This window comes from Vanacampus margaritifer, chromosome 8, assembly GCF_051991255.1.
Source record: "Vanacampus margaritifer isolate UIUO_Vmar chromosome 8, RoL_Vmar_1.0, whole genome shotgun sequence".
Classification (NCBI taxonomy): domain Eukaryota; kingdom Metazoa; phylum Chordata; class Actinopteri; order Syngnathiformes; family Syngnathidae; genus Vanacampus; species Vanacampus margaritifer.
Window position 1 is genome coordinate 10,369,493 of NC_135439.1, and position 24,199 is coordinate 10,393,691.

Genomic DNA, 24,199 nt, shown 5'->3' on the forward strand with positions numbered 1-24,199 from the left:
ATTTCACATATAAATGAATTAGAAGTTACGTTAGTTTGTAGCCATCTTATAATTTACTATTTTATTTTTTCCCTGAATTGGGTCTAATATCCTCCCTGCTAATAAGTGATCTTGTTAAAGGCTTAAACACTGTCATCTGTCACTGTGGGGCTACTCAGATGCAGTCAAGTGTTCGTGTTAGATGATAAATGTTGCGTAGTAGTCTCATGTAAAAATAATGTTACAAATACTATAGCCTACTATTCTATACTATTACTTTAATGCATTTATTTCATGCAATTTTAAGCATGCTTATCATCAGGATATATGATGTTGGTCAGTAAATGGAATATCATGAGAATTAAGTCGATTTAGAAAGTGGAACAAAATTTTGACTCACTGTAAATAAAAATATTTCCTATTTTTATTTTTCTATAATTTTGGTAATAACGGTTAATTATTAAAATTAAATGGTATAGCCTTAGTTTGCCATCTAAAGAAAGTAAAATGGATAGTAAAAAAGTATTCAAATGTGATTTTCAACATGGAAATCAGTTTGATGAAAATGTATTTTTCGGTATTACGGTTCTTTGAGTAGAACTAACAAACTATCTACTCAATTATTGAGGTACGCTTGTGGCCAAGCCCCAAAGTAAATGATCGGAGCTGGTTCCGTGGTTCTACAACGGACAGATCACCTCACTAGTTAACCGCCCTGAGGATGACGTCACCGCCGAAAGAAGAAAAAGCCTCGGTACTACCTGATGCTCGGAGTTGGACCTGCCGGAACCGAACCGACTAACCGGCGAGCACTTTGACTTGACCAATATGTCGCACGATGGACAACAAAAGGTAGATAAACTAAAAAATAAACTGTCATCAATTTAAGAATGTACGTTTGTTGTTGCTGCATTAATTGGAATAATTTTAAGTGCGTAAATAAAAGCTACAAGTTAAAAGTTTGAAAGTTACGTCATCATATGAATCATTTTGAGTGCGTAAATAAAAGCTACCAGTTAAAAGTTCGAAAGTTACATCATCATATGAATACAGAATATTCCAATTAGTTTAAAATAGTTACACTTCACAAGAACATTTTGACGAGCTATTTCGAAAAATATTGATCATTCTATTTCATTAAATTACATTATCTTGGCCCATTGTGCAAGTGTGTGCATCAGCATCCACACAAAATATATAAAAGTGCGTCTGACTATGTGTATTACAGAGTAGCTCTTTGACATTGGTGCTAATGGTTACTTCTGCAGCCATTGGAGGAACTCTTCAGTATGGATACAACCTGGCCATCATGAATGCACCCACTACTGTGAGTTATTTTCATTAAAAAAAAAAAAAAAAAACTTTTTTTTTAAAGAAACAAAAATATTTTAGACACTTGGCCATAAGATTAGGAACACCACTGCCATATCTGTACGTTCATTTATTTACAAGATTGTATATGCTAATTTTGGTTACCACTATGATGCAATGCTAGTTGTAAAATACTATAAAAGTGCCAGCACAACAAACACACTGTTCAATAAATACCTCTGTGACTGTGTCACTCAAATGGGTCGTTCAGATTATTATTTTTTGCCTCCAGAGTCAATCATTAGTTTACATATGTCAACCAAGTGTTTTTTGGCCCACTAAAGCAAATTAAGTATGCAAATGTTGAAAATGTCTGTCTTTTTTTTTCCAGTCAAAAATCAAAAATGTTATTTACAATATGCTCTATGCATCCCCAATAGTCTAAACAGGACATTTTTTTTTTATTACTTTGTGGAATATGAGTTAAGTGGCAAAATCCATTTGTTTTTATCTATCTCAGGGGGTTGGCCATTTTGTCATTTGCATATAAAAATGACACCATACTTGCTCAGGTAACAGCCAATCACAGCTCACCTTTTTTCGGGGTTTGGTCATATGACTTTCCCAAGTTGAGCTGTGATTGGTCGTTACCTGGGGCCTGAGCGACTGCGATGTCATTTTCAGTTGACAGCAAGTGGCAAAATGGCCGCCACTGAAATGGAACAGGTGATTTAATTCAAATTCAAAAATTCGAATTCCACACTTTTATAGCTATTACAAAAAAATATATATATATTTTATTTCTGAATAAGAATTAACTACACAATTTATGTTGTGTTGACAATATCTTTCATAACTTCAGATTTTAAATTAATTTAAAAAAATAGTGGCAATTTAACACAGTACACTTGGGTCATCAATACTTTATTGATCCTGCAACAACGGCAGCACACACAAATGTGAATGTGTTTTACTTCCTTGGTGACGCTGTCACTGTTAAATTGAAGACCCGCTTAATAAATGTCTCCGTTTGTGGATGTAAAGCAGAGCAAACGGTTAATGAGTGTCAGCTTTAATCACCTCATGTCGTTTTTGGAGTCGAAAATGAGGGCTGGACCGTGGCTGGCCTTTTCTTCTTGCAGTTCATACAGACCTTCATCAACGAGACCTTCGCTGAGCGCTGGGCCATCCAGCTGGAGAACTACCAGGTGACTCTGGTGTGGACCATCATCGTCTCCATCTTCTCGTTAGGCGGTCTTGTGGGGGCCATCATGGCGGGGCCTATGTCCATTCGCTTCGGGAGGTAACAAGCGCGGAACGCGGAACCTGAGAAAATGTGATGCGGTGGTGCGAACCGCGCCAGAAAAAAATGATTGAAATTCCAAAGTTGTAGTGAATTTATTCCCATCCTGCCACTTTTGCTTTGGGCCACAACATCAGTTACACATGTAATGGACTCAAATTAGGCATGGTCTAATAATAGATTGTGATAGTATGATAACCGTGAGCAAAAATATTGCAGTATTAAAACTACATTTAACCCCCCCCCCCCCCCCCCCCCCCACACACACACACACACACACAATCTTTTTTGGTTTTAGTTTTAAACAAAATCTACAACATTAGGTGTAGAAGTTTCAATAAAGAAGTAAATTAAAGTTTTAATTCTTCTTAGTAAGCCACAATGTCCTATCAAGCTATTTTTAGAACAGACTGTTGGGCTACTCATGCTGTCACTCGGGCTAACTAGTACCCGCCGGCACATTTTTATTTATTTTTAAGGATAACGTATATTAATTGCTGATTCAGCAATTTTGACTCCATTATCAATTCTGCTTATGGATCTGATTACTTATCAATTCTCAATGGCTGAGGGAATGAAAATAATACAAATGTTATATACTGTATGTCAGTTGGTTGAAGTTTCTGCATTTCTTTTCCTTTTGCAAGGAAAAAATGTCTGCTGCTCAACAACATTTTCCTCCTGAGCGGTGCTCTCTTGGCTTTGACTAGTAGAGCCGCCGGGTCTGTCGAGATGATCGTCCTGTCACGCGTCCTTGTTGGAATCAATTCTGGTCTGTCAGTTAGTGTTTAGTCACTTACAGTAAGAGAGCAATAATGCTCCAGCGGCTTCTGTCTGTCTTGCAGGAATCAGCATGAACGTGCAACCGATGTATTTTGGAGAAAGCGCACCAAAGAATCTGAGAGGGGCTGTGTCACTGTCCTCTGCTGTTTTTACATCCTTTGGAGTCGTGTTAGGACAAGTGGTGGGACTCAGGTGAGAAGATTATGCATGATAGTAACAACAACTATAAAGGGCAACCCAGGCCACGTTGGGGGTACTTGCCCCCAAAAACTATCCCTCTAAAATAGAAATATTTTGCCAGGCCTGATGTGTGAAAGTTTCACGTGTTTTCGCCACTTTAAACCTTGAAAAACAGCATAATTTCTCTTTGCAAACAGCGCATCGCCATGGCAACAACGTGGGATGAAATAAAAAGCTTATATGACCTTTATAAAAGGGCAAGGATATCACAATATTTCAAAATAAAAGCAAACCTGCTTGGTTTAAGGTCTGACCTAATTTTTTTTGTGTAATAATAATAATAATAATAATTTGAAAATGGCATAATAAACCTTTACATATGGATTTTTTTTTTTTGCCAGGTGTGATGAGCGTGAAGCTGAATGAGTTTTGTTAAGACCCTCAAAAATTAGCGTCCTTTTTATTTTTTGGCAATGAATTGCCCCGATTGGCATTTTTTTAAAAGTATATATATACACATCATAGTTAGTTTTACTCATAGCACAATATTGCTTTTATTGTCCAAAGAGGGCATCAAAAATAAATAACTAAATAAAAAGTACATGTGTATGGATAGGGCTGATGCAACTCAACATTTTGAGAGTATCCAAATTTTGTACAAAATACCGTATGTGGGGTAAAAAAAAAAAAATTGCCCCAAGGGCTAGATGGCGTTATATTTATAATCGAATAATGTCATAGAGATATATTCAGGTCGTAACTATTAACATACAAAATGTGGTGAGTTTTTGAACATGTTAAGGCCTTGAAAAATGTGATTAATTTGCATAATAATAAAAATAATCTTAACAAAAACAATATCGAGTAAAAAAATTAAACAGTAGCATAATACTGAATCATGTAAAGATACTAATATGGATCTTTCTCTTGTAGAGAGATTTTGGGCGGTGAGTGGTGTTGGCAGTATCTTCTCGCCAGTAACGCCATTCCTGGCTTGATTCAGCTCCTTAGCCTGCCCTGGTTTCCGGAAAGCCCCAGATATCTACTCATCGACAGGGGGGACAAGGAGGCCTGCATCAATGGTGAGTATGTTCAAATGATCTCATTCACTGCCATTGACGGCTTTTGACGTCAAAAATTCATTTGAACTATTTCTATTATCCACTTTTGTTAACAAGAGTATGAAAAACCTAGAATTTTTTTATTGTACATTTAGAACAGATATAAAATTTATGCTTAATCGTGAGTTAACTATTGAAGTCATGCGATTAATTACAATTAAAAAAAATAATCGCCTGATCCGATTAAAAAAAAGAAAAGATTATTAAAAATTAGGAGGCGATTAAATTTTTTAATCGTAATTGCATGACTTCACGAATTAACTCACGATTAATCACAAATGTTATATCTGTTCTAAATGTACAATAAAAAAAATCTAATCTTGTTAACAAAAATGGAAAGAAATGTTAAACTAATAGAAATAGTTAAAATTTATATTTGACGTCTATAACCGTCAATGGCAGTGAATGAATTTTTTTTTTTTTAAAGCGCAACACCTTAGACTGCTTTAACTTTTTAGTAATATTAAAACTCCAACTAAGTGAATACATAATCAAAATGTTATGAAATAATTTTTCGTTTGTGTTACGTATTCTCTCTAAAGCACCCGCCCATAACAAAACGTGCAATTCAAATGCCGGTGCTCCTTCTCAGCTCTTCGGCAGCTGCGCGGCTGCGAGGTCCAGAGCAGCGAATTGGCCGAGATCTTACAGGAGCAAGCCGAAACCAAAGGCATGAGGCCCAGCGGTCCTTGGGAGCTTCTGCGCGATCGCGCCGTGCGCTGGCAGCTCATCTCCGTCATGGTCATCAGCAGCGCCATGCAGCTGTGCGGCAACGACTCGGTACGACCTTTACCAACGTACGGTGTCACTGACACCGCGCTGGATCAAATGTTGCGGCCACGATATCTTCACAAGTGGATTGGAAATTTGAGATGATCCACTGGCGGGTTTTGCATTTCCAAATTAAAAATGGATGCTGGTGAATATGTATAAAGATGCGAGTGGCAGTCTAACAAAAAGTTGACTGCATTTTCATGAGGTTATTTTTTTTCTTTCAGATTGTACAAGTGTAGCTAAAGTTAAGGCCAATGAGTTTCAATTCCTTGGCCACAAGTTGCCCTCAGTTTAACTGCATTCTTGATGGGTTTAAAGATGGGAGTATTAAGTGAATTATGTAATAACCTTTGAATGGCATGAAACCTTCTGACTCCCACTATTCATATGTGTAAATGTACCATTCTTACACTTTTCTACTAAAGATCTTGTCTGCCATTCCAGATCTACTTCTACGCATCTTATGTTTTTAAAGAGGCGGGAATATCGAACGACCAAATCCAGTATGTCACAATCGGCACGGGCACGTGCGAGTTCACAGCCTGCATCATGTGTGTAAGTCGCTTACATAAGTTTGTCTCAAGTTTTACCATACGGAATTCTGCTCACTATTGTGTGCTTGTAGTTGTGGAACTGCGCAGCATCACACTGAGAAGCGTTGCGTATTTTAGCCACGGGAGATCGTACCCCTGACATGGCATGATTTCAGAACCTGCTGATCGAGCGCAAAGGTCGGAGGTTCATGCTGATGGGAGGCTTCGTCCTCATGACCGTCTGGGCTGTTGTCTTCACCTTTGCGCTTTGTTTTGAGGTACTCGCCTTCCAGTTAAATGGCTTGTAGAGTAGGATTGTGTGTACAGTGGGTATATAAGAAAAAGTCTACACACCCCTGTTCAAATGCCAGGGTGTTCTGTATATGACAAAGAGACTAAGATAGATCATTTAAAAAGTTTTCCCACCATTAATGAGACCTATAACTGGTACAACTGAACTGAAAAAAAAAGTTGCGTAAGTGTGCACACCCTCTTATATGGCAGTGTTCAGAACTAACCAATCACATTTAAACTCATGATAGGTGTTCAAATTATCATTAATTTAATGTGTCGGTGATTACCCTAAATGAAGTTTAGTTGTTCTGGTAGGCTTTTCCTGACTTTTTTGGTGTGCATTTTAGCAGAAGCTTCAAGTTGTTGTGCTAACACTGACTGGTTAAGGCTCCAAAGCATGATACTGCCATGACTCAATGGAGCTATGGTGTTCTGTTTGGCCAAAACAAACATTATGAAATATGGCCAAACAATTCGATCTTAATTATTATTTTTTTTAAACAAACAAAAGAAACACTTGAATTTTCCCAAATACATGTGGAAAGATGTGTTATGGTCCAATGAAATCGTTTTATGGTCATTGGTTTATTCTGACTACAGCCGCATCTGCAGTTATAAAAGGGTGTGCACACTTGCGCAACCACATGATTTTGGTTATTTATTTCCTCTTACCCTATTGAATACAATCTATATATTTTTAAAGCAAAACCTAGCATTCAAACAGGGGTGTGTAGACTTATGTGGAGAAGAGTCCAAGCCAGACCTGATCTCAGTGTTTGCATTGCATGAATTGTCTTCATGCACGCTGTGATATCGCAACAGCACTTAATATCCTGGATGTCTTACCTGAGCATGGCCTGCATCTTCACGTACATCCTCAGCTTCGGCATGGGGCCAGGTCAGTGGAAATAGCATGAATAGTGGTGACCAGACGATTATTAGAAGGACTTCTATGTAATTGATTTGTAGCTTGTAAACATCTCCACTTATAGCTGGTGTGACTGGAATCCTGCCCACGGAGATCTTCAATCAAACCGCTCGTCCGGCGGCCTACGTGATCGCCGGCTCGATGATGTGGCTCAACCTCTTCATCGTGGGAATGATCTTTCCATTTCTCGTGGTGGGTACACGCGTCTCGCCATTCATAGTAAAACAGTATCAGAGGCTTATTAATGCCACACCATTCAGAAACATGTGTGGAGTATTTTTTTTTTCAGATTTAAAATAAAATATACGTATATACATGAAATATTTTCCCCTCTAAATTATTTATATGTTAGTGGTCATTTAACTGGTTTTGAAAATTTGAATTTTGCAGTATTTTCAGCCCCTTTTATTTATTTTTGCATTGTCTCACTATCATAATTTAATTTTGTAATGTTGATATTATTTATTGTAATTTGATATATTTATGAATTATTTGTTTTAAAATTACCTAACTAATAATAATAATAATAATAACAATAATGCTTATAAGCAGAAATTGATTAAATTTTAAAATTACTTAATTATGCCCTACAACATTTTTTTTTTTTACCAGACAGAAAGCCCATTTCAACCAGTTAAAATAAATAAAATGTATTATTACTAGCATTACTTGCAGAAGCATTCCAATAGTGCCTAATCTATGTGTACCCCCCCCCCACACACACACACACCGTTAGAAAAAGTGATCAAAATAATGCATATAATTCCGAAAAATAACAGGAGGATCTTAAATAGGGACTGTTACCGTTGAGCTCCTTTAACAGCGTTTGAGTCGTAAAAAAAATGTTAATTGTATGCTCCGACACACTACCATCTTCCCTTTTTATGTGTTTTCTTTTGCAGAGCGCCATGCGCCAGTATTGTTTTGTGCCTTTCGGGACCGTCTGTCTGCTCTCTGCACTGTTCGTGGGTCTGGTCTTGCCGGAGACCAAGGGCAAGTCGTTATCGGCCATCACCGCCGAATTCCACAAGCGCAACTTTAAAAACAAGGAGGGAGCGTTCAGCGGTCAGATTCAGTATCAGCTGGGCGAAGTGTGCGCATCTACTGCCTTGTAGGAATTTAGTCTTAATACTGTAGAGCTTTTTTTTGTATTTTTTTTCTTAACTTATGTGCACTTTGATACGTGATTCAAACACCACAAATAACGCTGCAGCAGGAATATGGTTGTGTGTGTATGTAAATATACAACTGAGACCTCTATATGAGATTATGTGGAGGTGTGGAGGACAGGCCTTGTCTCAATATTTGTAGATAAAGGTACAATTTGACATGATAACATTTTCACAGCACACCACTCAAAAAATATCACAAAAAGTATCTGTATTCTGAAATAATGATAATCTTGTCTCATTTTACTCACAAATTTACATCAGTGGGAAATCCTGGCCTGTTTAGTTGAACACCAAACATTCCGTTCTATGAAGGGCAACAGTGCCATCTAGTGGAAGAACATCTAATTGTTCTGCCTGTTGCTATCTCTCAGCTTCTGGCATAGATAGATGAACAAAGACATTATATTTGTAGTAAATAAATAACATTTAGAGCAATTGTATGATTTCCCAGGCCACATGATAATGACTGCATTAATGAATGTCCACCCACCATCTGTTTTAAGGTGACGGAAGATCATGAGCTTCTGTTTGCACACATTTTAAATATGTTTATTTATCTCATGTGTTCGACTTGTGTTTTAAACATCTCAACAAAAGCCAATAAAAGATATTGTGTTGTACTTGAGCTTTGCTTTCAAATGTATGTAGGTTGCTAGTTTGAAACATATACATGGTATGTTTTTGCGATCTGAATGGTTTATTATTTAATGTCTGCTAACCTCGCCAGCCAGATTGATCATTGAGATTCACTCGAGGGAGTTTTTTACGTTATCAATCTTGTACTTCACTAGGCAGATCCATTCGGGAAAGGCGGGGCTTGCTGTATAATACTTCGAGCTGATTGGATGATGCGGCATCTTTGCATATTTTGTTTTGATTAATCAAGGCAACGTATGAAAAACGTTTTAGGGAGCACGAAATCTCTTTACCAGATAAAAATGCACGAAACTTCTCTCGCTGTTCAAATTCAACAAGGAAATGGTTAGTAATTTTGTGAGAATATAATTAATTGCAGCATCCATTCTTCTGTTAGGGTTGTTTGTTTCCTCCCGCCATCGGCGTTTATTGGTTTCGTCTTGGCTAAACAACGCCTGATTGGTCCGATCGAAAAATGAATGAGTTTGTGAACTCACAAATACCGCGAGAATTCATCTCGCTGGCAAGGTTATTGTGATTAGTTGCACCAAATGTGTAAAGCTCCTGTAACACGTGGACAAAGAAAATGTCTCCTAATCAACAGTCAGTGTTTTAACGGTCCTTTGTGGGAAGGAGAAATCAATAACAAAGCAAATGTCAAGGGCTTTTCCATTGCAATTTATTGGATCCTCGTCTCTCTGGCACCAAAAGAGACTCAATAACAGAGTACAAAAACAAAGATTTATACTGTAGAAAAGTATGCTGCTTATATTGAAATAAGTCCAAAGACATAACAAAACATGTAGCGTACATGTTTTAAAAGCTCTTTTTGTATGCGTGTTTTGCTTTTGACGATATAGGAATACCAAGTTGAGATACTGTACATTTTCTGTGTGTGGTTTGTAAAAAATAAAAAGAAGTCACGGTACAATTCTCCGAAAGACAACCTTTAAATCCACTGCTGTGCACAATCAGTATGTGGAAGGCACTTCGCAACAGACCGAAAGAAGAAAGCCAAACATTTTATAGGGCTGAAGGAAAACAAACACATTTTACAATTAAGTACCAATTATGAGTGAAGCAAATTCACTTTGTCCTCAAAATAACAACACAATCCTTCATGGCAAAGTGGATCACAACAAAATAACACAAGTAAAAGCGCCATGCGGCTGACGTTGAGCTCGCACGTAGTTGATTGACACTCAGCCAAAAGGTGTAACGGAACATAACTTAACAAGCTTCTAGCACAACAAGACAGCGGACAAAATCAAAACAATCTGCTTATGTACAGGTCCACCAGTAACAAACCTCATTGGTTGCTTCAATATTTATATATATTTATAGAATGTGCATATGGATGGTATATACACTTGTTACAATTCACTATAATAATCATAAATAATATAGAAACAGTCACTCTAATTAAAACAAAATGTAAGAGATGGAACATACGCACACACACGGACTACACACGGTGAGACAAAAAAAAAAAAAACGTTGGTCGATGCAGAAACACAATATGACTCGTTCAAATATTCCCACGCTTCTTCAGCAAGATTCCATCACACGACGCAGTAGAAACCTCCCATTTTAGTTTCAGAGGAATGTTTTACGAACGCAAAGATAAAAGGAGACGACTCACTTGGTCCGGATGCTGCTTGATCACACACACTCGCACGTCTCCTGTAACATAACTTACCAGAGGTTCAAAATTGACAAATGAAAAACATTTACGCACGCAAAGAAACAAAAAACTGCACCCAAGAGCAAGGGCATAAATAAGTTAATAAAATAGAATCTACATTTAATAAAATATATAACGATAATCTACCCGACCTTGGTCCCGGTTCAGTGAACACACACGGATGGAACACTAACGATTTTTGGGAACGTAATAGCCAACGGGCTCATGGCGTGTTTCGTGTTTTAACTTGGTCACTTCTGTGCACGCAGATGACTATCCAGTCTTAAGAGACAATTGCATCCTGTCGTTTCAGCTATCAAAAAGGAAGTCGACAGATATTTTCTTGGCAAATATGTTCTATGCAGCCCCACTAATAAAAATATGGTGTTTTGATTAATCTTGAGTTTATGGAATATGAATTAAGTAGCAAAAATCCACCCATTTTTATCCATCTCAGGGGGCGGCCATTTTGCCATTTATCGACTGAAAATGACATCACAGTTGCTCAGGTTAACGACCAATCATGGCTCAGCTTCAGAAAAGAGGCGAGCTGTGATTGGTTGTTACTTGAGCAACTATGATGTCATTTTCAGTAGACAAAAAGTGGCAAAATGGCCGCCCCGAGGTGCATAAAAATGGGTCGATTTGGCTGCTTAACTCATATTTCTCAAACGCAATATTAACTAATTCACTGCCATTGACAGCTATAGACGTTAAAAATTCATTTTAACTCTTTATATTAGTTGAACATTTCCCCCCTTATTTTTGTTAACAAGAGTATGAAAACCTAGATTTTTTTGTGTGCATTTAGAACAGACAACATTTGTGATTAATCGTGAGTTGATTAGAAGTCATGCAATTAATTATGATTACAAATTTTAATTGCTTGATGCCCTTAATTTTAATCATCTTTTCTAAAAAAAAAAATATATATTTAATTTATAAAATTAAAAAAATTTAATTATCTTTTTTTTTAATCGTATGACTTCACTAGTTAACTCACGATTAATCACAAGTTTTATATCTGTTCTAATACAAATTTTTTTTTTTAAATCTAGGTTTTCATACTCTTGTTAACAAAAGTGGGAAAATGTTAAACTAGGAGAAATAGTTCAAATACATTTTTGACGTCTATAGCCGTCAATGGCAGTGAATGATTTAATCATAATGCTGTGTTTAGACTAGCTAGTAGAGGCACATAGAACATATTATTAGAAAGAACATTTTTGGGTTGACTTCCTTTTGCTTTTCCTTTTTTTTTTTTAAGTTACTTTTCTACAACCTAACTCGTGATTCGTTTAAGAAAAAGACGTCGGGATTTAAACGTAAATATGAAACTCAAACTAAAAAGTGCCTTTTAACTTTCGTCTTCTGTCGGTGCTTTGCTTCTTTTGTGATTAAAGCAAACGCGATCGATAACGTGTTAATTGCATTCAACAGATTCCAATTCTGGAATCTGCGATTGATTAAACAACCCTGTCGGGAAAACAGAGCAACATAAATATGCGGTCGCCCTCTGCTCTAAAGGCCAAGACGGTTTCAGAAGAGTCAGCGGGCGGCTCGGGGCATCCGTTGATTCGTCACGTCTGGAAACACGCGCAGCTGAGAAAGCTCAACGAGCAATCGAAAAAACAAAGAAAGTTTCTCAGTGATACAAAGGAGAGATCACCTTCACGTCTTCTCGTTATAAACACCGTATATGCACTTTCCATACTCTGAAAAAGTAGAAAAAGTAGGAATCATATGGCAGTCTGGCAAAAATATACACATTAAGCAAGAGAAGTAGTCTTGAGGCAAAGTTATTGTCAAACACGCCGCAACTTCGGTGGTCTCGGATTGGGAAAATACCAGGCGGAGCGTGCGCGTCACTTCCCTCCAAAGTCCATCCCGCTCTGACCCGCGTCCGCGTCCACCAGCGAGGAGGCGAAGGCCGACTGGACTATCTGGAAGCCGAAGGACTCCAGCAGCGACATGCTCTGCTGAGGCGAGAAGGGGGCCAACTCGCTCAAGCCGGATCCGGACCCCATCTGGGCCCTCGGAGTTTTGTGTACTCTGTGCTGGTGTTTCCTGAGGTAGGACTTGGTGCGGAAGGCTTGACCGCAGATGCCGCAGTTGAATTTCTTCTCAGGGTCCGTCTTGGCTTTGGGTCCCTCCGGAGAGCCCAGCGCAACCTCGGAGGTTCCGTTGCAGGCCAGCGAGGGGATCTCCAGCTCGGGCCTGTCGGATTTGTGTGGGGATTTCATTTCATCGCAGTTGGAAAGTTCCCCAAAGGAAGGATCGGATTCTTCAGACTCGAGGTGAGGACATTTCTCGCCGTTTTCTTGCCCGTCTAAGGTCGAAAAGAAGCGAGGTGAGAAGAAAGAGGGGGGGGGGGGGCATGGGGGAAAGCGAGGAGTGCATTAGAACAAATTGCTTATATTTGGAAAAAAAAAAATAAGTGGAACCTATGAAGTTTCCACCAAGCGTCTTTGGTTCAGTTGGGTATAGTATACATTTCATTAAGGTTGGGAGACATAAAATAACATTTCAGATTAATAACATTTTCCCCCTTGGTTTACAGAAAATCAAATAACAACGATATTCACATGAAATTGTTTTTTTTCCCTCTCACCTGATCCACGCAAGCCTTGAAATGTTTTTTTTTCTAGCATTTTTTTTCTCAGTATCATCTTCCACAGAAAGAATATGAACTCTTTTTTTTCCTTTACATGAAATGTGAAAATAAATAAGTGCCTCCTCAAGGGTGGGGGCCGAGGGAGTCCCTTTTGTCAAAACATGTTAAATATGTAAACACGACTCCTCATAAATTAACATTTTAAATGTTTACTAAGGCCCAAACGATTAATCGGCACTCTGTACATTTACAGCAGTTGCACACAAGTGACATTGGTCTCATTACATATAAAGGTAATACCATAACCTTGTATCCCTAAATACCGACTATATAATGAAGGTCATTCTATAGACCTGCCATTCAAAACAACGGAAAACTTCACAAGCAGTGCTTAGGATAGCGATGTAAATTGTGCAAGGAATTGACATGGATGCCACAATTTTACTAATGACCTTAAGTAACCTTTTTGTAAAAATAAATAAATAAATAAAATGAATAAAAAATAAAAATAAAATATAAAAAATAAAAATAAATAAAAATAAATAAAAATAAATAAAAATAAATAAAAATAAATAAAAATAAAAATAAAAATAAAAATAAAAATAAAAATAAAAATAAAAATAAAAATAAAAATAAAAATAAAAATAAAAATAAAAATAAAAATAAAAATAAAAATAAAAATATAGTGCAACGTGAATCAAACATACATGTGTCAAATATGACACACATTCAACAACTGCTAACACAAACACACATAGGAGAAGGTGCATTCTGGGAACTGAAAAGCCATGTTATTTTTTGACCAATATACTTACAGTTGACCTCCGCTAGTTGCAGGGAATAGTGACCAGGAAGAGCGAAAATCAATGTTATAATTGACACCAAATGAATTACATTTTGGGGGGGGGGGATATGTTTTTTTAATGCATTGTATACAATGCCATAAAATGAGCCATCAAACTGCATGCCTTGGCTAGTCCAAATGTTTCGAAGAATAATCACCGAGCAATGCAGCCGAACAGAACCCGTGCAAACAAACTGGTCGCCAACTCTCACCTGCACAGCTGGCTATTGAGCCCACACACCAACTCCCCCCAACCTCTAGTGTTGTCACGAGGAAACGTTTTTGAGAGGCCAGACAGAGACTTTCCATACTTCACTTTTTAGCCACAGCTACATACGAAATTATAAATATTGTTCAACACTATAACTAAAAACTATATATCAACTATCCTGCCGGACTGTACTGACCTGCAGCAGGCCCATGGATGTGGAAAGCGGGCACCCCACCAGAGCGACACTCCCAGAAATACGGAGTCCCGCCTGGCTTCCCTACAAGCAGCTCAGGCTGCGGGCCCAAGGCTGGAGGGCCCGTCTGGGGCAGAACTTGATGTCCGGAGAGCCCGTGAAAGCGAGCCCCTGCCTCCGGCGAGGAGAGTACCAGCTGCTGACTGGCGTCTACGAAAACCAGCCATCCAGAAGAGGAAGAACAGACATAACAGGCCAGCAGACACCACAGAGTCACAATTACCTTCTGAAGTGCTCGGAGGGGAAAAAAAAAAAAAAAAAAAGAACATGCTCGACGGGGAATTCAAATGTTTCCCTTCACATAAACACCTCCAAAGTCTATTCCACCAAAAGTGTTCCCATGATCATCAATCAACCATGAACCCATGTCTGCAATAGACTTGCCACACTTGGGGTGTAACAATGACAATATTTGCATCCCATAATGAACATGCACGTGCCAGCAGCATGCTAGAGAACGTGCTCATTTAATGATGCCGCATCATCTGTCAAAAAAAAAAAAGTGTATTTTCGCAAAGAGAGGCGGTCAAGTTTCTACATCGTCCCAAATGATTAAAAAGCCTGATTAGCACATTTGAAAAAGACAAACGCAAGCCAACTAGCAATGTTATTTTAAGTTTGTGTTTATTGTGCGGCTGATGAAGATCGTCGCATATTTTATTGTAGGGGTGTCAGACGATTAAAATTTGTGATCATAATTAATTGCACGACTTCAATAGTTAACTCACGATTAATCGCACGTTTTATATCTCTTCTGAATGAACAATAAAATGTAAAAAAAAAAAAAATGTTCCCAAGTTTTCATACTCTTGTTATCATAGAAGTGGAATACAATGTTTAAGAGAAATATGGATGCATTTTTTAGTCGTTGATACAGTAATTTCATAATAATTCATAAAATTTAGTTAAAATTAAAAAGATGTACTGCACATTAAAAAAACGTGATATTGATGTTTGTTGAGGTCATTTTTCTGCCACTAGATGGCATAATTGCATTTGTAAGATGGTGACAGCTCAGTGAATTTTTCTTTTCATATTAACTCATTCACTGCCATTGACGGCTATAAACGTCAAAAATTCATTTGAATTATTTTTATTAGTTTAACATTTTTTTCCACGTTAACAAGAGTATAAAAACCTAGAATTTTTTATTGTATATTTAGAACAGATATGAAATTTGTAATAAATCGCGAATTAACTAATGAAGTCATGCAATCAATTACGATTAAAAACTTTAATCGCCTGATGCCCTTAATTTTTAATAATTTTCTTTTGTTTTTTTATTCATTCACTGCCTTTGACGGCTATAAACGTCAAAAATTCATTTGAATTATTTCTATTAGTGTAACATTTTTTTCCATTATTTATTTGTGTATGAAAACCTATAATTTTTTATTGTACATTTAGAACAGATATAAAATTTGTGATTAATTGTGAGTTAACTAGTGAAGTCATGCGATTAATTACAATCTAAAAAAATTAATCGCCTCTTGCCCCTAATTTTTAATGATATTTTTTAATGAATTTATGGCATTTAATCTTTAACATGAAGTAACTTGTGAAATTCTGCACATTTTTAAAATAGTAAAATACAACCTGACCACAGTCTCCACAATTATATGCATTATTATTAAGGGGCGGCCATTAATCGTGCGTTAAAAAAATATAGCGGCGTTAAAGGAACTATAAATTAACCAACAATTGCTGTGTTGTTTCTCTCATTTGTCTTGATTGTCAAATGGCTCACGTCACAACTCCGCAGTGTAGTTTTTCGAGGTTTTGTCCAATAAAACCCAGGCAAACTGAAGTATCACAAAACATGCAACACTGTGCCTTGTGGACAAGCTGGTAATGGGCCAACCAAGCAACAAACCATAAGCAGCCATGGCCATGCCGGACACACACAAACAGCCAAACTCTCCACATGATTATTAATAAGTCATGTCCAAAACAAGGTGCGAACTGCCATTAACTACTGATTGTGACAACAGGAACTGATCACTTTCAGGAAAAGCTGCTCATTTAGCTCTGTGACAATTCAAAATGATGTAGCGCAGATAGTCAATCAACACACACACAGTGAGTGACAAGCTTGGAGCGGCATAGTCTGACGTGCGCTTGTGTTTTAAGCAAAACACAAAAGATGCAGCAGCACATTGGATAGAAGAAAGCCAGACATGAATGTTTGGGGATGGGCCCGGCGACTGCTTGCCTTCCACTGAGCACTGGCGTCCCATGTGGTAAGGGGCGCCGTTGTGTATCTGGAGTTCCCCGCTGGGCTCAGGGAAGGCGTGCAACGTGGCGGAAGGTGGCAGTGAGGAGCCATGGTGTGTCTTTGTATGCACCTTAAGGTAGGAGGCAGTGGAGAAACCTGCGACCGGGAAGAACACAAACAAGGCAGTCGTTTGCAAACCGGAGGCCCTCGACAAAGACGATGCCGAGCCCAAGAGAACCTGCATTGGTTTGACCGCACAATAACAGTAGTTGGATAGAACCATCCAGAGGAAAGTAGTAAAATAAAGCATTCCAACTACACCACACGTTCATCGATTAGTATAGAGCAGGGATTCACCAATGCCACTGAGTACTAGTACTTAAATATCACACATGCCTAAACAGCATACTGATGGCCATTATGTCTTTCAAATGTGATGAAAATGTGTTTTATTTTAACCAAATTTTGTAAAAAATAAAACACAAACTTTTCTTGGACATGACAGAGGTTTCACTCAAACATAACACTTTATAGAATTAACAACTGGTCATTACTAGGCAGAGACTAATATTATGCTGCATTCGAGTCTGGTCGGAAATTGGACTTCTCCGACTTCAAAGCAGGAAGTGTGTACGGGAAGGCCCCCTTGAACTCGGAAATTGCCCTTGCGAAGTCGGGAAGAAAAAAAAGTACCCCGACTTCACAGACTACAATGTGACGTCACTCTACAATGGCGTGACTGGTAAAACACAATTTACTCAAGTATAAAACTAGATAGCTTTCTTCATTCATAAATATTCGACATAACTTCACGTAACACAACACACGTGACAGTATGTTGCCGTCTCGCTGCAGGAAATTATACGGTGAAGGGAAGTTTGTTGGAGGTCAAAATGAGTTTTTAGGACCAAAATAAAAAAATATTTATCACTATCCGCCATTTTGTTTGTTTGCTTTCGCCTCAAATGCTTTTAGGTCTGAACTGGGAAAAACAAACTCGGATATTTCCGAATTCCGACCATCCTCGAATGCAGCATACGTTTCTGATGGTATAACTGCGCAAAAACATTGTGGTATCATGGTATAAAAAAAATACAGCTCTAAAATGTATTTTCTTGAAATACTTGCAAGCAGCAGCATTTTCTCATTGAATATAATCTATTTTATCTAAAAACAAACAAACAGAATAATTCATATGTTAAAAAACATGTACTATGTTTGTTTAGCTAGCTAAGCTAACTGACCAGCTAAGCTAGCTGGCTAGATGAGCCATTTATAGAACAGACCTGTGAGTTTACCCGTTGGCACCATGCTTTTCTGTTCCATTAATCAACATACAGTATTAGCAAAAAATGTTTCCATGTAAACCGGAGTTAGCACAATCAATCAATCTCTCTAGTTTTCCTTCCTCCTCTGTGTGCAGTATGTGTAACTGCTCACGTCTCCACTCGCTGTTCAGGCGGGACGGTAAAAAAATAAAAGCAGCTGGCTGGCCTGTCTTCATTATTGTAAAAGACAGGGCAACCAAAAACCAAAGTAACGTATGTTGGATACAAACATATAGAAATAGGGATGCCGTGTGTGTGCTTCAATAACAAAATACAGTGAGTAATAAGAAATACAAAACTGTTTATTGAGACTACCATAACTTCTAAAAATTAAACTGTGGCGTGGAAACAGAAGTGATACTTTTTAACGAGCGGCCATTGCAACTCACGGGACGTCCGCCTCTTACCACCCGAACAAAGCAGAATTTACACTCGGCTAAAAGTGGTGTCATCAGTTTACCTTTAAGTACTTCACAAAAAATTCTGAGAGAAATATGCCTAAAGAGTTATGTGAAACGTGCGCATATCGCACGTTACCTTGGCATACCTCAGCTCAGTGAGCCTCCAAATAAATAATTCTACACTCTTTCTTCTCTTCATCTTATTCCAAAAGAAGGAACAGCCTCAACAAAAGGTGTGAAACGAAGGCGAGAAGAGAATATACACCAGAACTAACAAAGAGAACACCTTCAAAGCAGTAAGACTCCAGCTTAAGCGTACACATTCATGTTCTCTTATGTTACGTTTTACAGTGACTGGATTTATTTTACACTTATATGATATGATATGTATGATAATGGTGAATATTAAAACACTCAAGTAGTACCTGTACAGTAAATAATGTTAGCACTCACTTATCCCACCCTGCTGTGCTGACAGTGATTGACTGACTGCAAGTCAATGCTAATTTTTTAGCATGTCAATGGGATTTTACACTGACTTTAGCATTAGCACTGCCAATCTGTCTGAAACGAAGATAATCTTGTATTTAAATACACAGTATTGTGCAATTATTTTTGTTGTGCATTTAGTTTTACAGTAAACTCTATTTGAGGTGTCATTAAAGTGTAGTCAACCCCCAAAAATTATTTGCAATAATATGTTTTTTGTGCCCCCACTTGTCCAAACTCTTTTGATTAATATTACTGTAGGATTAACTCATTCACTGCCATTGACGGTTATAGACGTCAAAAATTAATTTGAGCTATTTCTATTAGTTATTTTTTTTCCTTTTCTGTTAACAAGAGTATCAAAACCTATAATTGTTTTATTGTACATTTAGAACAGATATAAAATTTGTGATTAATCGCGAGTTAACTAGTGAAGTCATGCGATTAATTACGATTAAAAATGTTATTCGCCTGATGGCCCTAATTTTTAGTAATCATTTCTTTTCTCTTTTAAATCGCGTCAGGCGATTACAATTTTGAATTGTAATTAATTACATGACTTCAATAGTTAACTCATTATTAATCCCAAATTTTATATCTGTTCTTAAAGTACAATATTTTTTTTCTAGGATTTCATACTCTTGTCAATAAAAGTGGGGTAAAATTTTAACTAATAGAAATAATTCAAATGATTTTTTTTTTTACATCTATAGCCGTCAATGGCAGTGAATGAGTTAATATTATGTTTGTAGAAAATGAGTTAACAGCAAAATCCACCCCGTTTTAAACCATCTTTGAGGGCGGCCATTTTGCGACTTGCTGTCGTTACCTGAGCCTCAGCAACTGTGATGACATTTTCAGCAAAATGGCCGCCTCTAGAGGTGGATAAAAACGGGTGGATTTTGCTGCTGAACACATATTCCACAAACGCAATATTAATCAGAATACTTTGTTTAGGCTAGTGGGGCTGCATAGGACATATTATTGTCAATAAAATGTCTGCAGGATCAAGGCTTGGTCTCAAACCTCCATGAATAGTGAGGGTTCACTTTTTGTCAGGGCCTGTTTTCCTAAGAAACGTTGCTCAGGTATGCATCTGAGTATTTGTCAGCAGCTTACAGCTGGGCATGCATGACTTACCTTTGTTGCAAATGCCGCAGTAGTTGTGTGTTCCTTCGCTATGTTTCTTGAGGTGGTCTGTCATGTAGGCCGCTCGGAGGAACTTGCCGCAAACTTTGCAGGGAATTTTGTCCTCATGACATGCGAGGTGTGACCTGAGGCGATCTCTTGTAGCAAAAGAGGCATTACAAATCTGAAACACACCAAACGAAAGGTGTCATCGTACACTTTTCAAATGATCAACTCGTTCAATTGTGGTTGACGTATTCTTCTTAATCACCTGGCACTTGTGGGGTCTCTCTGTTGTATGGACTTGTTTGATATGTCCGTTCAGGTGGTCTGGTCTGGAAAATAAAAAAAAATGTTGTTTTTTTTGTGTTTTGTGAAACAAATGTAAGCATTTTCTCCCCCTTGCGAACAAAAGTCTTTTTTCCGTCCTCTGGTCGGTTTGTCAAAGCAAAACGTGTTCCAGCATAGATTGACTAGTAACACACATCTTAAGCAATTTACACACTTTAAGCATTGCTGTTGAGTGTGATAATTAAAAATGGTTTGCATATTTTTGAATCAACAGACGAGCCGTTTCCAGACGGTTGTTTTACTTTATTTGCAGATTGGTATCAAGAGAAGAGACACTGGCTGAATGTAGTTGTTTCACACTAAGGACAAATGAACACAATATCAGCACCAAGATCACAACGTACAATGAAGCAGACAATCAAGATCCGGTGTCTGTTAACATGAATCTGCAAATCAAGTGAAGCACCAATCAGATGACGTCCCACTTGCTGATTGAGGAACCAAGCCACGGTGCCAGTAAATAAAAACTACACCAAGGCTCTTTTGTCTTAACCAGTCAGATTTCAAATTTGTCTTCGCAGTCAGCATTTTTCTGTCCTCTGATTGGTTGGTCAGAGCAAAATTGATTACAGCCAAGTTTGACTAGCTGTGTTTATTTATCAAGCATCTATGTTAAGCATGACGAATTTTATTCAAACATTTTATGTTTTAATGAGTACATTAGTACAGTTCAGTTGTATTTAACTTTTTAGTCAAATACATTTTCATTTAATCTCAAGAACTTTTTGGTTTAAACTTGTATTTAGGTGCGATATTAACTCATTCACTGCCATTGACGGCTATAGACGTCAAAAATTCATTTGAGCTATTTCTATTAGTTAAACATGTTTTCCCCACTTTTCTTAACAAGAGTATGAAAACCTAGAAAAAAAATATTGTACATTTAGAACAGATATAAAATTGGGATTAATAATGAGTTAACTATTGAAGTCATGTGATTAATTACAATTAAAAAATTTAATTGCCTAACGCGATTTAAAAGAGAAAAGAAAAGATTACTAAAAATGAGTTTAACATTTTTTTCCCTACTTTTTTTAGCAAGAGTATGAAAACCTAGAAAAAAATATTGTTAATTTAGAACAGATATAAAATTGGTGATAAATCGTGAGTTAACTATTGAAGTCATGCAATTAATTACAATTAAAAAATTGAATCGCCTGACGCGATTTAAAAAAAGAAAATATTATTAAAAATTGACTTCATGACTTTACTAGTTAACTCACGATTAATCACAAGTGTTATATCTGTTCTAAATGTACAATAAAAAAATTCTAGGTTTTCATTCTCTTGTTAACCAAAGTGGAAAAAAATGTAAAACTAATAGAAATAGTTAAAAATATATATATTTTTTTACATCTATAGCCGTCAATGGCAGTGAATGAGTTAATGTAACTTATGTGCAATACATATTAATTAAATAATTGAGGTACAGTTTGTTTTCCCACATATCTTAGTGCAGTGTACATAATGTTAATATAAGCTTAGATGTACTTTTTAGGACTAAAAAAATTGCCTTGTTTTGATTAACACTTGGTGCTACTGCATTTAAATGTTGGCTACTTGGCACAGTTACTTACATTGCGTTTTTTGGTAGAATATTGGTGGTTACTTATTAATTGTGACGTAAGTGGTGGTTTTAAGAGGTGGATTAAGTGTGATAAATCCCCACAGAGTCCAAGTACCAAATGCACGGTCTGCCATTGTACACGTTGGGTGCGGTATCGTTAATTAATTGTTGTAATGAGAAGAAGCATATGTTTGTTTACATGTAGAGCAATAAAACACACGCTGCTGTCAAAATAAGCGGACAGTGCGTCTACGGCGAAAGACGTTTGTCGTCTTGTCACAACACTCGCAAAGCAAACGGATGGAAGTTTAACTCACCGGGAAAAGCCTTTGCCACAACTTTGGCACACGTACGGTTTGCCCACGGAGCCGTCATGGGAGCGCACGTGATAGGACATCCTGTCTTTGCGTTTGAAGCGCAGACCGCACACAGGACACGCGTACGGCTTCTCCCCGGAGTGGGATAACTTGTGTCGATTCAGGTGGTAGACGTCGCGGAAAACCTTGCCGCAGATGTCACAGCCGACGTGCCGCCGGGTCCTCTCGCGCTTGCGTCCGTTGTCCAGCATCAGCCCCCCGTGGAACTGCGCATCGTTCTCCTGGCCCATAAGAGCCATGCCGCCCGGCGTCGAGCGGCCCCCGACGTTGGCTCCGTGTTGGGCTTCGTGGTTCTTCAGACGGGAGGCTTCCGTAAAGGCTTTGCCACAGGCGCCGCATGGAAAGAGCACGAGGTTTTTCTGCGCGTTGAGATTGAAGTGGACCGGCTCCTCTGAGCCGCCAATCTTCTTGGGGCGCCCCCTGCCTCTCTTAGAAACGGCGTCGTGATGCAACGTTGTCGTTTCGGGCGACACGGGCAATCCGTCGACGGGTTGCAGGATGGGCATCGCTCCCTCCGCGGCGTCCTCCAGTAGCACGGCGGCGGCTGCTGCGGCTTCGCTCCCATCCACCTGATGTCCATTGTTAGCAAAGCCTACCAGCGTCGTCCCGTTCACCAAATCCTGCTGCTGGGCCACCGGGAAGCCCAGCTCAGTCGACCCGGCGGCCTGGAAAAGGCTGGCGTTTCCTCCCCGCGAGGACGGGACGAGGATTTGCACATTGGATTGTTTGATGACCTCCTGGCAGATCTCGATGATCGAGCGCATCAGCAGAAACTTGGCAGCTGTCATCAACTCCGGGAAGCACTCGAGCCGCACCACAATCCTCGACGTGTACGCGAAGTCCAATATGTCTTTGAAAACTTTGGGGCTGATGGTGTGCATCTCCAGCTCCCTGGCGTCGCCGTCCTCCGGCTGGCGGCCAAACACCGACTCGAAGTACTCGCTGCACGCCGCCAGCACCGCTTTGTGAGCGGGGAAGCTTTCCTCGCCGACGCGCAGGATCACGTCGCAGAACCTGCCTCCATCTTTCCTCTGGACGTCGAGGTTGTGTAGCATCTCCGCGCTGTGCTTGCTCACCTGGTAGGTGTACGAAGAAGTCCAAGACGGCTCCGGTAGCTTCTCCATGCCGAATGCATCCAGCGGCGGGGTCGGAGGAGAAAAGACGGAGTTCGCAATTTTGCAATGGAGCCCCGGAGGACAGCTAGCTACAAAATCCCCCCGTACCGACCGCTCCTCCCTGTCGTTGTAGCATCTAACGTTTAGACGCTAGCATTAGCAGCAGGCTAAAGATGGCAGCCCCCCAGCTTCCTGTGCACTTTGACCCGGGTTTCTCAACGGGTAGGGGGTCGCTTGGTCTTTTGTTTATAAGGCTTTATCACGCGTGCGTTAAGATTAAGCTGCCCAATAAAGGGAATGAGAAGCGCCCCCAGGGGTCTTTTTTAATCACGAACTGCAGTTATTAATGCGCAGGTCTTCTCTTCCTGTTTGTGTGACAGAACCCTCCCCCATAAAGCGTCGACCTCAAAGCCTTTCCGCTCGACAATCGACATGACGCCCTGGGTGCCATCGTGGGAGACCCTCGGCTTCAGTGACGTCACAATTCAACAGTGATCTGTCAAGTTTAAATGTCCGCGGAACCAAAGCAACAAACAATTTCGCCAACAAAAATAAAATTGTCGTTCAATTGTGACATAACACAAATATGCTAATTGTGTCATCTGATT

At 38.8% G+C, this 24,199-nt stretch overlaps 2 protein-coding genes across 3 annotated transcripts; one reads left to right on the forward strand and one right to left on the reverse strand.

Moving 5' to 3' along the window:
* Window positions 1-767: 767 nt before the first annotated feature.
* Window positions 768-8,856, forward strand: slc2a11a (solute carrier family 2 member 11a). Its single transcript, XM_077573713.1, has 12 exons — window positions 768-831; window positions 1,208-1,306; window positions 2,433-2,593; window positions 3,241-3,365; window positions 3,439-3,568; window positions 4,490-4,638; window positions 5,270-5,457; window positions 5,896-6,006; window positions 6,161-6,262; window positions 7,101-7,176; window positions 7,271-7,398; window positions 8,109-8,856. The coding sequence occupies exons 1-12, from the start codon at window positions 808-810 to the stop codon at window positions 8,319-8,321; spliced, it is 1,506 nt and encodes a 501-aa protein (XP_077429839.1). The 5' UTR covers window positions 768-807; the 3' UTR covers window positions 8,322-8,856.
* Window positions 8,857-9,671: 815 nt separating this feature from the next.
* On the reverse strand, window positions 9,672-24,046 carry patz1 (POZ/BTB and AT hook containing zinc finger 1). 2 transcript variants are annotated; one of them, XM_077574136.1, is made up of 6 exons: window positions 22,417-24,046; window positions 20,453-20,516; window positions 20,194-20,365; window positions 16,833-16,991; window positions 14,564-14,770; window positions 9,672-13,027 (listed from the first exon to the last, which is right to left on the reverse strand). In XM_077574136.1, exons 1-6 carry the CDS (start codon window positions 23,598-23,600, stop codon window positions 12,564-12,566), a joined length of 2,250 nt encoding a protein of 749 aa, XP_077430262.1. In that variant the 5' UTR covers window positions 23,601-24,046; the 3' UTR covers window positions 9,672-12,563. The 2 variants fall into 2 exon arrangements, with proteins under 2 accessions (XP_077430262.1, XP_077430263.1); XM_077574137.1 differs by lacking the exons at window positions 14,564-14,770; window positions 16,833-16,991 and having other exon boundaries at window positions 22,417-24,043.
* Between the last annotated feature and the right edge of the window lie 153 nt (window positions 24,047-24,199).

What these genes read in the sequence shown, in the direction of transcription:
- patz1 (XM_077574136.1), bottom strand. Translation starts at nt 23,600, where the DNA reads ATGGAGAAGCTACCGGAGCCGTCTTGGACTTCTTCGTACACCTACCAG. An exon ending in AGAGACCCCACAAGTGCCAG is followed by an intron (nt 20,366 to 20,452) that starts GTGATTAAGAAG and finishes GGTGTGTTTCAG; the next exon opens with ATTTGTAATGCCTCTTTTGC. An exon ending in CATCCATGGGCCTGCTGCAG is followed by an intron (nt 13,028 to 14,563) that starts GTCAGTACAGTC and finishes TTTCGACCTTAG; the next exon opens with ACGGGCAAGAAAACGGCGAG.
- slc2a11a (XM_077573713.1), top strand. Translation starts at nt 808, where the DNA reads ATGTCGCACGATGGACAACAAAAG. An exon ending in CGCACGATGGACAACAAAAG is followed by an intron (nt 832 to 1,207) that starts GTAGATAAACTA and finishes TGTGTATTACAG; the next exon opens with AGTAGCTCTTTGACATTGGT. An exon ending in CCTTTGCGCTTTGTTTTGAG is followed by an intron (nt 6,263 to 7,100) that starts GTACTCGCCTTC and finishes ATATCGCAACAG; the next exon opens with CACTTAATATCCTGGATGTC.